This window comes from Haliotis rufescens, unplaced genomic scaffold (genome assembly GCF_023055435.1).
Source record: "Haliotis rufescens isolate VD_foot unplaced genomic scaffold, xgHalRufe1.0.p SCAF_7, whole genome shotgun sequence".
Classification (NCBI taxonomy): Eukaryota; Metazoa; Mollusca; class Gastropoda; order Lepetellida; family Haliotidae; genus Haliotis; species Haliotis rufescens.
This window is the reverse complement of record NW_025964361.1, coordinates 11,161,193-11,177,612: the sequence shown is the minus strand read 5'-3', so window position 1 is coordinate 11,177,612 and position 16,420 is coordinate 11,161,193. Positions and strand designations below refer to the sequence as shown.

Here is a 16,420-nt window from a genome sequence, read left to right as displayed (position 1 = left end):
TTACATAAATGCAGGTAATTAGCTATCTGATCAGGAACATGTCCTTTTCGACCTGGGAGTCCACAGCAGTCAGTATTGTTTGTGGCTGAAAAAACTAACTACTGCAAGACAAGAAATCAATAAAACTGTCACTTCATAATAATATTGTACATATTAGTTTCATCCCAGTATATATGAAAAAAGGACTATTATGTATCACGTTATGTACATAACAGGCATTTACAGACAGGAGAATATATGGCACAGATGGGCTTCCATACAATCATGACATAGTGGTTAGTTTTTCAAGCATTTGACTTTTCAACATCTACGGTCACTGAACATTTAAGCATTTGGGAATATATAATATTCTCGGCTATATAACAGCATGCAGGCCTCAAAGTTGCGAATAAAACGGCCGCCAATTCGACCTAAATTTCAATTTGTCTACTGTCTAAAATTCAGAGGTAGCCAAATGACTACCTTCAAAATATCTTGTGGCAACTAAATTCTATTGCTTCACATTTGGAGACACAAAAATATATAACAGCTAAATGTGGAAAACATGTCTGCTAATAATTGTACTTACGTATAAGTCTTGCTAAAGTTGACAATGAACAAAAATACATAAATATTATTGTAATTGGATCTTATTTCAGCTGACAATGCTCATTGGATTAGCAAGGATATACCTATATAATCTTGCAACATAAATTGCATCATTGTTCAAGTCACAAGTAACAAAATCAAGTACAGTTTTCACTTATATACAATTCCAAGAATAATGCTATAACTTGTACATATTATAATAGTTATTTGATAAAAGATAATTTCAAATGCTTTTGGCTACCTACAATATTGGCTTGACTTCTTGATTTTACCACTGGCAACCTGGAAAAAAATGCTTGTAGCCATATGGCTACTTGGTAAAATTTGTAACTTTGAGGCCTGGCATGTTGGTCCGTTTCTTCAAAAGACATCTAATTTACACAATAACATATCTTTCTCATTATGTGCATGCAAAATTTGTTATCCTTTTTCAACACTTGACTATGACACTAACCACAGATGTGATGATAAATCCTACACAAGTATCTACAGAAGTTGTCAACTGTGGAAGTGCTGATGTAGGATATGTAGCTGATTAGACTATTAGGTTCCTGCTTTCACAGTCAGTAGGCTAACTTGGAGTATACTACTGTTACTGTCCATACACATGTAGCGGCCATAAAATTTCTGAGTCCCGTGATGGGATTCGAACGACGGAGCTTCTGATCAGAGATTGGACGCCTTGTCCACATGACCAAAGAGGTTAACCCCGTCTGAGCAAGCTGACAAGGTAAGGATGTCATCTGTGGGATGACTCCACGTCCTGCTACACACACATTCCTGCACTTAGGTATCCAATGTATTCACATTCTCATGATGTAGCCATACTCATAGAACTGCCTGAGACTCCAGCTACAGGGTCTGTGGCCTGTGAATACTGTAGCAATTCTTCCAGAACACGAACAATTTCTGCAGAGCAAAGATCCACCATTAGATCCATGGCCTGTGAATGTTATTGTTCTGGTAGAGTGAGTGAGTATGGTTTAACGCCGCTTTTAGCAATATTCCAGCAATATCACGGCGGGGGACACCAGAAATGGGCGACACACATTGTACCCATGTCGGGAATCGAACCGAGGTCTTCCGCGTGACAAGTCAACACTTTAACCCCCAGGCTACTGGCTTTGTTCTGTTAGAACAGGGACCATCTCTCCAGAGCAAAGATCCACTGCCAGAAACACCAGCCATAAGGTCCAGGCCTATGAATATTGACATACTTGTAGAACAAGGACCATCCCTCCACAGGAAACATCCGCTGTCTGAGACATCAACCACAAGGTCCATGGACTATGAATATTGTACTTGTAGAACAGGGACCATCCCTCCAGAGAAAGCATCCGCTGCCTGAGACACTAACTACTAGGTTCATGACCTATGAAGCTTGTGTCTGAGCACATAAGCCGAATATGTACAGGTCAACATCAATTCGACAGACTCAGTAAATATCAGCGCTAACAGGGGAAGCACCAATTAGACATGTTTACACTATGTACAGTTTAACACAAGTACTGACTCTCCAACCCTTGGATACAATCCATAGTTAGGCTGAAGAGCCACTATTAGGGCCCATGCAGAGGACAGTTTAAGTCTCCACGAATTGATTAGCTGTTACAAGTTGGACTGACTGAATACATAGCCCTTTACTGTCCAGTACACCAATGAATATAGAGAAAGGAGCAAACTGGAACGTTATTCAATTGAATCCCGATTCCAAGCATATCAGGAACATTATGCTACTTCATCCCAATATAGCAGGTAAATATATATTTAACATAAATCCTCCTTGTGATAATATGGAATACATGTATAACTTGACGATGTGTGGAAATGTGTGGCATCTGGCTCTCACTGTCAGTGACACTTGATGAACATAGCCTATGGCATACAACCTAACATTACCATTCCCCTTTATTACAAACATCTACAATAATGAGTTAGTTCAGTAAGGCTTACTACTGCTTTTCCCATTTTCCTGTAATATCATGGGAATGGGTGCCACATATTTACTCCTTTGGGAAGTCAGCCTCGACTACGCAGTAATGATTACTTCAACTACTAGGGTATATCCTTCTGCCCTTGTACAGTATTGAAGAATGATTACTAACCTTCCATGCACCTCTCTACAATATCATTAATAGCATTGTACACTAAACTATAAAAATGTTTGGTATTTTTAGACTGACAAGAAAAGTCACAGATCCACTAATTAAATGTGATATATATATGTGTACATTCTCCTTACAAACAATTGTGCCAAAATGACAGCAAAATGGATCTACAGGCTCAGATAAAATTTAATTAACATGACATTATTCTTATTCATTTTCATATTCTTCTATCAAGATAATGACCAAATAATTATAAGATGAATCTCCAGTCAAAGTTGTCTGTATTAATTTAGATGATAACACACTGAAAAAGTTCTACAAAATGGCCACTGAAGCAGCCATTTTGAAAAGGTACTGGTATAATAGATCAAACTATTTTTTTGTCCTTGGAAAAAAGGTGGGATCACTAAGATTCATTATTGTTTAAGATCTGTTGTCATGGCAACTGCAGAACGCTACTTGTCAATAGAATTCATTTAGAACTCTTTTCCTTGCATAATGTGACTTATGAAATCACAGAAAACATTTTCTTAGACAAAACCACATCTATTCACACAGTACAAATAGCATTAGAAAGTTTATTACAGATGACAATCATCACTCAATGCATATACAATCAATCAATTAATGCACCATGTAACGTTATATCCTGTTTGACAACACCTACAACAAATATTATTTTATTAGATTCAATTCACTTAGAAAAGAAAGTATTCCTCTTCAATATTTCTTGCTAAATTATACAAATGTATATACAGGTAATGCATAACAGTGGCTATAATACATATGGACATAGTCTTGGATAAGGAAATACTTAATGTCAATCTGACACATTAGAACACATGGTTTGATACTTTCAAGCAAACATGGTCGTACAACATTAATACTCGGGGACGGGTAATTTATTATAGGGGGTGGTGACCAGTGTAATATTGGACCTGGGACTGTATCATACTCTGCTGAGTAGCCCCCACCCCCCACCCACCCCATTTTATTTAACTTTTTACCAAGCCCCTGCCCCCGAAATACCTGTAACACTTTTTCATGACATTTCCCACCCCTATTAAAAGACAAGTCCCAAAATAATGTTCAAATTGATATTTTTTATTTTCATTGCCCTGCCTTACACCCCCATCCCCCCAATAACAGTGATAAATTTTGGCGACCCCCGCCCCATTTTCATTCGCTTTCATTTTGTCATGACGCCCTCGAAACCCTTAATTTCACCCACCTCTATAATAAATGACCAGTCTCTTACTAAAATGTCCCTGCACCAGGTCACAAGTGACATTTTCAAAGTAACAAAAATAATGAAAATGTATTGTACACAATCAAAAACTAAGCATGGACCATGCAAATAAAAGTTTTAGACTTAATATCTGTCTTTTAAAACAAGTTACAAATACCTTTAACAAAAAGGGACTGACTGAGTGAATACGACACCTATATCATTATTTAGATAAAATATTTCATTAACATGCCTTGTCTCTTTCATTAACATGTTATCACCATTCAATCAAGATTTCAACATTGTATCCAAGCTCAGGTAAGAATTATCATTCCAGACAGCCAAAAATAAAAAATAAAAAAATAAAACAAATGTTGAATACATCTCTGCATATGTTCAACTATGAATAACCACAAATAAAGCTGTGATGAAGCATCCCTGGCATCCGAAGCCAAATCGCATTAAATACACTATAGAAAAAATGGGCATACAAAGTGTATTTTCCATGTCTAAAGGCAACAAAAAGGCACTTGTTTGACATAAACCAACACAGTAGTCTGACTAAGTTAGAGAACTGGCACTTCCAAATTATAGCTATACTCTGTAGAGTCCTACGAAACCTGTTACCCTGCCTAGATTAACAAATTATCATAGAAAATCACATATAGAATCATTCATGTTCAACAGAACACTGTATTAAACATGTCACATTGTCACAAGTGTAATGCACAAATATATACCACTAAAAAAGACAGCTGAGGGCCACTGGATTCTTTCATGTTCCTATAGTTTATCTATCTTGGCAGTTTCCATCATTTCTTTCATATGGCTATATTTAATCTGTCATGGCGTAACAGATCAACTATAGTAATAAGAAGGAATCCGGAGGTCCTTAACTTTTCTTAAGTAGTATATGTCCAATAGACCAAAGTAACTGAAAATTTCACTGATTCATATACATATGTACTGTTTTTATCAAAACAAGAATAGTTTCATCAACTTTACCTTCACATCCATACATAATGTTAAAAAGGTACCAAATCACTATAATCTTCAGAAATATTAAAGACTGACTTCATGTCGAAATGAACTATTCTGTTAAACAATCCACATTCTCTGTATCCATGTTTCTTAACAGTCATCTTGTTAATACAAACTCAGTACCCGCAGGTTGATGAAATACACACTTTTTCAACGAGTCTTGGATAGTATAGCGCATTCAAAATGTCATCATTTTCTCACGACACAGCTGTTCCTACTGAAGTCCAGGGTGGACCAACTTAGCAGACAGGCCATAATCAGGATCAGTACGAAATCTGGGATTCAAACCCATGGTAAGCAGATCCTGGTATAAATAAGGGACATAATCCTGCATAGCAAATTGAGGTTGCAAGGTCACCTGTGACCCAACCTTATTAAAAACTATCACAAACAAACCAAAATATTACTTTTGTCTTGAATGAGCAAGCAACAGAACATTTGTATCAATTACTTCATGAAAATAATACATCTTAAATGCATGTGGCTGCCATATGCAGCTAAGTAGAGTAACATCTTGAAACACTGCACCTCTGGAGCATTTGTCATCGTCAACTACTCAAAGAAGTTAAGGACCACTCGATTCTTTCATATAACTATAGTTATTCAGTCTAGGCATAGTTAATGAGTCTAGGCATAGTTATTCAGTCTAGGCATAGTTAATGAGTCTAGGCATAGTCATTCAGTCTAGGCATAGTTAATGAGTCTAGGCATGACAGATTAACTTTGGCAATATGAAAGCATTGGGTGGTCCTTAACTTTCTTTGAATATTATAAATCCAAGCTGAGGCTCTGGGAACAAAATGAACCTTCCACCCAAGCAGGTATTATTTCCTTTTAGTTGTTTATAAAGGTGGAAAAAAGAGGTAGAGAAAATACCTGATGACTAATTGTTAGGAGCAAGTTCTGCTACCAAATGCTGGTTTCTTGTTGGTGTGTCACATGATGTCACAAGCTTCGCACGCAACATGGCCACAATATCATATCCTGGAAACAGCTTCAATAATACAGTCAAACAGTTTCATGTCGTTCTGTTATGTATGTACAAGTTCTAACAAGAATATTTCTGTTAATTTCATACCCTGATGCTAAAAGATTTCACAGAGGAAAAGTTACATGGACTAAGATTAGTTAATTGTTGGTCAGAAACAAAATATATCCAAAGAGGAGGAAGTGTGTTGACTGAGAAGGTATGCAAGTACAGGGCACAGGAACACCATGTTATTCCTGAAGGTGGTTCAGGATGGACGTCCAGATAATCAGGGTCTGGAATAACAGGGTTTTTACTGTATACAATACAGTTATACTTGGCCCTTGACTCACAGTTCAAATCAGTCTCTATTTTATTGAAGAATAAAAAACAAAATTATAACAAACCTATATCAACAGCACAGGGGGGAAAAGCTAAGAATCCAGGAGGATAAACAGAATTCCTAATGCTGTACAATTATAATTCCATGACATCAACATCTGAGCAGAATTAAAAAAACAAAAGTCCAAAACTCCTGCTAGTCTTGCTTGTATTTTAACTAATAACTTATAAAAATAGTGAGCTTCGAACTTTGGAATGTTGCAAAATGCCATTACCTATGATTCTAAAATTAAATGACTAAAACCAGTATGGACAAATCAACATAGCATTACAGAGCATTAGAAATAATGGACACGAATGAGTTAGTTGGAAGTATACAGAGCCTTAAAATCTCCCAATCTGCCTACTTCTGTACAGCCCTGGCATTCAGAGATGTGGGAAGAGAACGAGGCTAGAGAAAAAAAACCCAAACCTCTAATCAAACTAAAACATCTTCTCTTGTGTGGTTTTATTTCCAGGTTTTCTAACTTCCTAGGTAGACATGGCACTTGATATGATCTTATGGTAGGGTGATCAACACTGTCTCACACTTCAGTGACTTCAATAATCTGAACAGTGTCTCCCATTTTTGTTCCTACCTAAGCAGTGATGGAGCCTGACAGATGACCCACGGCAGTAGACAAGGTGTGCGCTGGGCTAGTTTATGAGAGAGAGAGTAGGGTTTTATGCCGCTTTTAGCAATATTTCAGCAATATCACGACGAGAGACACCAGAAATTGGCTCAACACATGGTACTCATGTCGGGAATCGAACCCGGGTCTTTGGTGTGACGAACAAACGCTTAAACCACTAGGCTACCCGACCAATCGGCTAGCTTATGTACCGACGGAGCCTGACAAGACTACCAAGCCTAGTATCATATGTGTGGGCTGGGCTAGTTTAGTTACCAATGGAGGTGACCATGATAGTAGCCTTGGAGTGGGCTGGGCTAGATAATAGTAATTTCTATTTATGAAGATATTTCAAACACTAATCAGTTGAAAGATGCGTTTCCAGCTTTCACAGGGTTTCACTGTAGCCAAGTTTTCGAGGCCTCATGTTGTCATTAATCATCATCTATCAAATGAGTGCCTATTAGAGTCCATCACTGCTTATTAAACTCTTGTGCCACTTTTCAGAGTGCCACTCAAAAGCTCTCACTCATCCTGATAAAACGAAACTGAAGTAACAAGTTTATAAAACACCAAACTGAGCACTGGCAAACTACTCTGCACCAACCGGGTTATCCTTTATAAAAAGACAACGAACAGAACTTGATAAAATGTTCAAAACAACTGCTGCATTTTTAGCTCTTATAAAACATGTAAAACAGTGTTGAATGTCTCTTGTGGGTGTGGTCAGGGATCTATAAACTCCACATAGTTCTCAGGGAGAAGTCCACTCCGGCCGTCTAACGTCCCCTCCAACCAGTGAGGCTCCTTGGAAGGGCGCACTGAAACATAGGGAGAGAGTCTGAGGTGATGGGTGCACTGAAACATAGGGAGAGAGTCTGAGGTGGCACTGAAACATAGTGAGAGAGTCTTAGGTGATGGGTGCACTGAAACATAGTGAGAGAGTCTGAGGTGATGGGTGCACTGAAACATAGTGAGAGAGTCTGAGGTGATGGGTGCACTGAAACATAGGGAGAGAGTCTGAGGTGGCACTGAAACATAGTGAGAGAGTCTGAGGTGATGGGTGCACTGAAACATAGGGAGAGAGTCTGAGGTGAAGGGTGCACTGAAACATAGGGAGAGAGTCTGAGGTGAAGGGCGCACTGAAACATAGGGAGAGAGTCTGAGGTGATGGGTGCACTGAAACATAGTGAGAGAGTCTGAGGTGATGGGTGCACTGAAACATAGGGAGAGAGTCTGAGGTGGCACTGAAACATAGTGAGAGAGTCTGAGGTGATAGGTGCACTGAAACATAGGGAGAGAGTCTGAGGTGAAGGGTGAACTGAAACATAGTGAGAGAGTCTGAGGTGACACTGAAACATAGTGAGAGAGTCTGAGGTGGCACTGAAACATAGTGAGAGAGTCTGAGGTGAAGGGTGCACTGAAACATAGGGAGAGAGTCTGAGGTGAAGGGCGCACTGAAACATAGGGAGAGAGTCTGAGGTGGCACTGAAACATAGCGAGAGAGTCTGAGGTGGCGCTGAAACATAGCCGGTGAAGGGTACACTGAAACAGGGAGAGAGTCTGAGCTGACATTCAAACATAGAAAGAGAGTCTGAAGAGAAGGGCACACTGAAACATAAGGAAACAGTGTGAGGAGAAGACACACAGCACAGCAACAGTCACCCATCTAGCCCAGGGTTAATAATCTGAGCAACAGTCACCAGACACACCAGGTTTCAATAGATGGAGCAACAGTCACCGGGGTTCAATAGATGGAACAACTGTCACCTGACACTCCAGGTTTCAATAGATGGAGCAACTGTCACCTGACACTCCACGGACAATAATGTAGGCACATCACACAGCAGAGTCAACAGATGGAGCAACTGTCACCTGACGCTCCACGGACAATAATGTAGGCACATCACACAGCAGAGTCAACAGATGGAGCAACTGTCACCTGACACTCCACGGACAATAATGTAGGCACATCACACAGCAGAGTCAACAGATGGAGCAACTGTCACCTGACACTCCACGGACAATAATGTAGGCACATCACACAGCAGGAGTCAACAGATGGAGCAACTGTAACCTGACACTCCACGGACAATAATGTAGGCACATCACACAGCAGGAGTCAACAGATGGAGCAACTGTCACCTGACACTCCACGGACAATAATGTAGGCACATCACACAGCAGGAGTCAACAGAGTGGACCTATTCACTCCAGAATCCCAGGTAAAGACTGAGAAGGGAAATAGTGTCTGAAGGATGTAGTTCTTACCATTGTAGATGAGGGTATTAGCACTGAAGGACAGCTCTGAATCGTTCTCTGCCTGACACTCATACAGAGTCCTCACCGTCCTGGAAATAAAACATCAGCTGGTAAAACACACGCATAACCTCTAGTGTTGGTTTTACTGGACCTTCATTTTCCACAATAATCTCTCAGCAGGGACGCTCTCCAGAGTATCCCTCTGTCTCAGGGATATTTTATAGACTGTCCCTCGCTAGAGATTTATTTTGCATTTTAACACAATTTCCATAAGGAAAAGTGCTGATTGATGTAAAATCAACTGACTAATGACTTCTTCATATTTCAGTGGATTGAATTTGTAACCTTCCTATCTGTAGCATAGTGAGTGAGGCACCACACCACAGAAGCTAGGCTACAGATGTGCTGACAGACCAGAATGCTTTTAAGAATTTCTTTTTAAAATACATGCGTACACGCCAGCATTTTATGTCCATTCCAAAGGTATATAGAAAGTATGTTTGAAACATACAATTGTTGATAAATGTTTCACATTTCTCTTCTCAGGTTTTTATGAATTAATAATCTATGAGTATCTCTGAAATATTACCTACCTTCCTGGGGCACAGGGTGAGTTACTAGAGTTACTACACAGTCATGTCACCTGCCTTCCTAGGGCACGGGGTTAGCTACTACAGCTACTACACAGTCATGTCACCTGCCTTCCTGGGGCACAGGGTGAGCTACTAGAGTTACTACACAGTCAGGTCACCTACCTTCCTGGGGCACAGGGTGAGTTACTAGAGTTACAACTCAGTCAGGTCACCCACCTTCCTGGGGCATAGAGTGAGCTACTAGAGTTACTACTCAGTCATGTCACCTACCTTCCTGGGGCACGGGGTGAGCTACTAGAGTTACAACACAGTCATGTCACCTACCTTCCTGGGGCATGGGGTGAGCTACTAGAGTTACTACACAGTCATGTCACCTGCCTTCCTGGGGCACGGTGTGAGCTACTAGAGTTACTACAGTCTTGTCACCTACCTTCCTGGGGCACGGGGTGAGCTACTAGAGTAACTACACAGTCATGTCACCTGCCTTCCTGGGGCACGGTGTGAGCTACTAGAGTTACTACAGTCTTGTCACCTACCTTCCTGGGGCATGGGGTGAGCTACTAGAGTAACTACACAGTCATGTCAACTGCCTTCCTGGGGCACAGAGTGAGCTGCTAGAGTTATTACACAGTCATGTAACCTGCCTTCCTGGGGCACGCGGTGAGCTACTAGAATAACTACACAGTCAGGTCACCTACCTTCCTGGGGCACGGGGTGAGCTACTACACAGTCATGTGACCCACCTTCCTGGGGCACAGGGTGAGTTACTTGAGTTACTACACAGTCATGTCACCTGCCTTCCTGGGGCACAGGGTGAGCTACTACACAGTCAGGTCACCCACCTTCCTGGGGCACAGGGTGAGCTACTAGAGTTACTACACAGTCATGTCTCCCACCTTCCTGGGGCACAGGGTGAGTTACTAGAGTTACCACACAGTCATGTCACCTGCCTTCCTTGGGCACGAGGTGAGCTACTAGAGTTACTACACAGTCATGTCAACTGCCTTCCTGGGGCACGGGGTGAGTTACTAGAGTTACTACACAGTCATGTCACCTGCCTTCCTGGGGCACGAGGTGAGTTACTAGAGTTACTACACAGTCATGTCACCTGCCTTCCTGGGGCACGGGGTGAGTTACTAGAGTTACTACACAGTCATGTCAACTGCCCTCCTGGGGCACGAGGTGAGCTACTAGAGTTACTACACAGTCATGTCAACTGCCTTCCTGGGGCACGGGGTGAGCTACTAGAGTTACTACACAGTCATGTCACCTGCCTTCCTGGGGCACGGCATGAGCTACTAGAGTTACTACACAGTCAGGTCACCTTCCTTCCTGGGGCACAGGGTGAGTTACTAGAGTTACTACACAGTCATGTCACCTGCCTTCCTGGGGCACGGTGTGAGTTACTAGAGTTACTACTCAGTCATGTCACCTACCTTCCTGGGGCACAGGGTGAGTTACTACACAGTCATGTCACCTGCCTTCCTGGGGCACAGGGTGAGTTACTAGAGTTACTACAAAGGCATGTCACCTGCCTTCCTGGGGCACAGGGTGAGTTACTAGAGTTACTACAGTCAGGTCACCCATCTTCCTGGGGCACAGGGTGAGCTACTAGAGTTACTACACAGTCATGTCCCCCACCTTCCTGGGGCACAGGGTGAGTTACTAGAGTTACCACACAGTCATGTCACCCACCTTCCTGGGGCACGAGGTGAGCTACTAGAGTTACTACACAGTCATGTCACCTGCCTTCCTCGGGCACGCGGTGAGCTACTAGAATAACTACACAGTCATGTCACCTGCCTTCCTGGGGCACAGGGTGAGTTACTACACAGTTGGGTCACCTGCCTTCCTGGGGCACAGGGTGAGCTACTACACAGTCGGGTCACCCACCTTCCTGGGGCACAGGGTGAGCTACTAGAGTTACTACACAGTCATGTCACCTGCCTTCCTGGGGCACGGGACGAGCTACTCGAGTTACTACACAGTCATGTCACCTACCTTCCTGGGGCACGGGACGAGCTACTAGGGTAACTACACAGTCATGTCAACTGCCTTCCTGGGGCACGGGATGAGCTACTAGAGTTACTACACAGTCATGTCACCTGCCTTCCTGGGGCACGGTGTGAGTTACTAGAGTTACTACACAGTCATGTCACCTGCCTTCCTGGAGCACGGGGTGAGTTACTAGAGTTACTACACAGTCATGTCACCTACCTTCCTGGGGCACGGGACGAGCTACTAGAGTTACTACAGTCAGGTCACCCATCTTCCTGGGGCACAGGGTGAGCTACTAGAGTTACTACACAGTCATGTCCCCCACCTTCCTGGGGCACAGGGTGAGTTACTAGAGTTACCACACAGTCATGTCACCCACCTTCCTGGGGCACGAGGTGAGCTACTAGAGTTACTACACAGTCATGTCACCTGCCTTCCCGGGGCACAGGGTGAGTTACTAGAGTTACCACACAGTCATTTCACCTGCCTTCCTGGGGCATGGGGTGAGCTACTAGAGTTACTACACAGTCATGTCACCTGCTTTCCGGGGGCACAGGGTGAGTTACTAGAATAACTACACAGTCATGTCCCCTACCTTCCTGGGGCACAGGGTGAGTTACTAGAGTTACTACACAGTCATGTCACCTGCCTTCCTAGGGCAGGGGGTTAGCTACTACAGTTACTACACAGTCATGTCACCTGCTTTCCTGGGGCACAGGGTGAGTTATGGAGTTACTACACAGTCATGTCACCTGCCTTCCTGGGGCACGGGGTGAGTTACTAGAGTTACTACACAGTCAGGTCACCTGCCTTCCTGGGGCACAGGGTGAGTTACAAGAGTTACTACACAGTCATGACACCTACCTTCCTGGGGCACAGGGTGAGTTACTAGAGTTACTACACAGTCATGTCACCTGCCTTCCTGGGACACCGAGTGAGCTACTAGAGTTACTACACAGTCATGTCACCTGCCTTCCTCGGGCACGCGGTGAGCTACTAGAATAACTACACAGTCATGTCACCTGCCTTCCTGGGGCACAGGGTGAGTTACTACACAGTTGGGTCACCTGCCTTCCTGGGGCACAGGGTGAGCTACTACACAGTCGGGTCACCCACCTTCCTGGGGCACAGGGTGAGCTACTACACAGTCGGGTCACCCACCTTCCTGGGGCACAGGGTGAGCTACTAGAGTTACTACACAGTCATGTCACCTGCCTTCCTGGGGCACGGGACGAGCTACTCGAGTTACTACACAGTCATGTCACCTACCTTCCTGGGGCACGGGACGAGCTACTAGAGTTACTACACAGTCATGTCACCTGCCTTCCTGGGGCACGGTGTGAGTTACTAGAGTTACTACACAGTCATGTCACCTGCCTTCCTGGAGCACGGGGTGAGTTACTAGAGTTACTACACAGTCATGTCACCTACCTTCCTGGGGCACGGGACGAGCTACTAGAGTTACTACTCAGGCTGCCAGTCATGCTTGCGGGCATAGAAGAGTTCCTGAAAAATATGAGCTTTACTATAACAAAAAGTTTTTCTCTACAAATAAAGCCACATGCAGGATCTAAAATGTGAATACAAAGATATCATAAGTAAAGATGCTAGATGTGATTGAGTGGGTTTGATTTAAATCTGCTATTAATAATTCAGCCATATCATAAGCAGGGACACCAAAAATGGGCTTCACATATTGTACCAATAAGGGGAATAGAACCCAAGTCTTCGGTGTGACAAGGCAAAGCTGTAACCACTAGGCTACCCCACCACAAGCTATTTGACTGAAGCTTCTGATAATCATACTTCTAACATTCCAACTAATTTGTAATCAAATGCATCAACAAAAGTAACTTACATTGATGTGCTGAAGTCATTAGAACGTCTTTTCTTGACACTTCCACTGAAAAGGCAGTTATATTAACAATTAAGTTATTAACTTGATCTGGGTCAGCCACCTTGTGATCAAACCATCATCTCATGCACAAAAAATGATGCCTTGACATAAATATAATTTCTTAAACATACAACATGAGGGATTAAGACCAAATTGTAGCATTGTTTGTTCATGGTTGTCAGGATATATGACAAGAAACATTAGGCTAAAAAAAATAATAGTCATGGTTGTCAGGCACCGCCCGCATCATTATTATGTTTTTCGTTTTTATTTCCACTTTTAATTTTAAAAAACAAAATCCTTTAATATTCCTAGTCCAGCTGTAATTCAGAAATTTACTCATCAAAAAATACATTTACGTAGGGAGTACCTTTCCCAGGATGATTGTAAAAAACTGTATATTTGGTTACATACTAGTTTGTACAAGTAAGAAACTAAAGAGAAAAAAAAGACACACCGCCCGCCCGCGCATGCTATATTTTCAAAAGCCACTGCCTGAGAACCAATTCTTTAATTTTCTTAAGCCTTAGGAGTAAGGACACAGTGTAGTATTACTTGTTAACGGTGGTCATGATAGGCGTACATAAAATATTTCGATCAAAGATTAAAGGCCCTGGACCAATAGATGTTTGCCATCTGGGTCATATGTAGTGGAAATATACTACTCCATATATATACTTTTTTATATGACTAGAGTTAATCTATTATGGCTTGTGGGTTTTGCAACACACAGCCTTCCAATTGGGGGTGTTCCTTGACTTGTATGAAGTTGTACATATTAAGGAAATGTACTCCTACTTAAAGGTAAAAAGGTGAGGCAAGGTGAAATGTGGCTTAATGTCACGTTCAAGATTATCGAGACAGTTGTGGCTGCTCCAGTCCTAGTTGTATTGCCTTAATGCCAAATGCCTGGAAGGGTAACACCAAGTACAACGTTTTAACGTCTTTTGGTGTGAAATGTCCAGGGCATCGAACAACCAGCCTTCCTCCCTCTGGGCAGATACTCTATCCTCTACACCACGGAGACGGTGCCGAAATAAGAAGGTAACAGTTGCATAAACAATTTGTTCTTACAACAGTACCTTTATGTCCTGATAAACTGTCACGAGTGCTCTATCAAATACTTAACTTGCATCACAAGGGATTACGACAACATCGTAGTGCTACCAACTCATGTGTTATGTATGCATTACTGTCATGCTATTAAAAATACACAACACATTATGAAAATTGGTTCTGTGTATCATGGAAAGATAATAATACCCCTATCAAAAGTGAAGTCGTAATAATTTGGTTGGTTTGTTGTTTAACGCCGCACTCAGCAATATTCCAGCTATATGATTGCGGTCTGACAGTAATCGAGTCTGGATCAGACAATCCAGTGTTTGACAATATGAGCATCAATCCATACAATTAGGATCGATGACATGCATCAACAAAGTCAGCAAGCCTGACCACCTGATCCCGTTAGTCGCCTCTTATGATAAGCATAGTCGCCTTTTAAGTCAAGCATAGTCGCCTTTTACGGCAAGCATGAGTTGCTGAAGACCTATTCTTCCCCAGATCTTCACGAGTTGCAGTCCTAGTAACAGTACAATATATAACAAGCATCATTTGTGACTAAGATCACTTCCGGACTTACAATGTGGGAATGTCTGACCCTGCGATGCTGAATCTGTTGGCTGAAAAAACAAACATTCAATTATTATCACCTCTTAATTGAGACGAGATGTTACTTTCATGAAAATAATTCTGTCGAAATTATTGTGGACATGATAGGGCGTCGTGTATATTCCCAGGGTTTTATCTAACCTATGAAAAGTGGGAGTCATCATGACTCACTGCAAATGTCACAAGCACTATTTAGTGAGTAGAGCCATCCATGAGTGCTTCCTTTAATTCACAAGATACTGATAACAAAACACAACATCCACAGCATTTGGTTGATTGAAACATGTTATAAGGAACAACTAAACAGTTACAGTCCCCTGGAAGTGTATAAAGGAAGCAGTTCTCACGGATACATATGTATTGTATCAGACATGGCTTATTGACAATGAGTATTTTTTATGTAAATCGTGTCAAATACATAGTTAGGATTAAAGCTACACTGAACTGTTGTCCAGTTATTAGAGGTGTAACGATATGGTGGGGTTGCGAAAGGATACGTAACCCAACACTATGGGTGTGATACGATTCGTGTCCATATACATTACATATGTATACATTACAAGTTGATATTCTTTCTTTTTGAAGGGGAATCACAATCTAGAATCATTTGTTCTTAAATTTCAGATACTGAAGATGGAACATAGAAACATATGGGCAAGAGGGCATTGTGAATGTATCAATGTATCGCAATACAGGGCTTCCAGATTGATGTCTTGTATCGTGGGCCTTGTATTGGGACAACATACTGTATTGCCATATCATTACACCACTATAAGTTATTTGACTACGAGTCAGCTGTGCACAGAAAACCCTAAGTGATGCAGGTCAAAGAAGCCTACCACTTTGGTCAAACCCATGACAAATCAAAAATGACAACAAGGGTGAATCTGAGATTCTAATCCCAATCATCAGATCCTGGCATGGCTAAGGGACACAACTCTGCAGAATGATTATAGAGAGACCGACACAATGCCATGGCATACTGTACATATCATCCATAAGAAGTCATCACAAAACTTTGAAAGTTTTATTGCTCACATTCTACATCATCAGT

The 16,420-nt window shown here is 42.0% G+C and overlaps 1 protein-coding gene across 7 annotated transcripts in view; it reads right to left on the bottom strand.

Moving 5' to 3' along the window:
• Positions 1 to 785: 785 nt before the first annotated feature.
• LOC124127845 (rho GTPase-activating protein 26-like) overlaps positions 786 to 16,420 on the bottom strand; it is an 87,389-nt gene continuing 71,754 nt past the window's right edge. For all 7 annotated transcript variants that reach the window (XM_048387812.1, XM_048387813.1, XM_048387811.1 and 4 more), the window contains 5 exons: positions 15,338 to 15,377; positions 13,657 to 13,701; positions 13,230 to 13,304; positions 9,217 to 9,296; positions 786 to 7,766 (listed from right to left, as the gene is read on the bottom strand). In XM_048387812.1, coding sequence (XP_048243769.1) covers positions 7,672 to 7,766; positions 9,217 to 9,296; positions 13,230 to 13,304; positions 13,657 to 13,701; positions 15,338 to 15,377 — 335 coding nt within the window. In that variant the 3' untranslated portion in view covers positions 786 to 7,671. The remainder of the gene's footprint in view (positions 7,767 to 9,216; positions 9,297 to 13,229; positions 13,305 to 13,656; positions 13,702 to 15,337; positions 15,378 to 16,420) is intronic.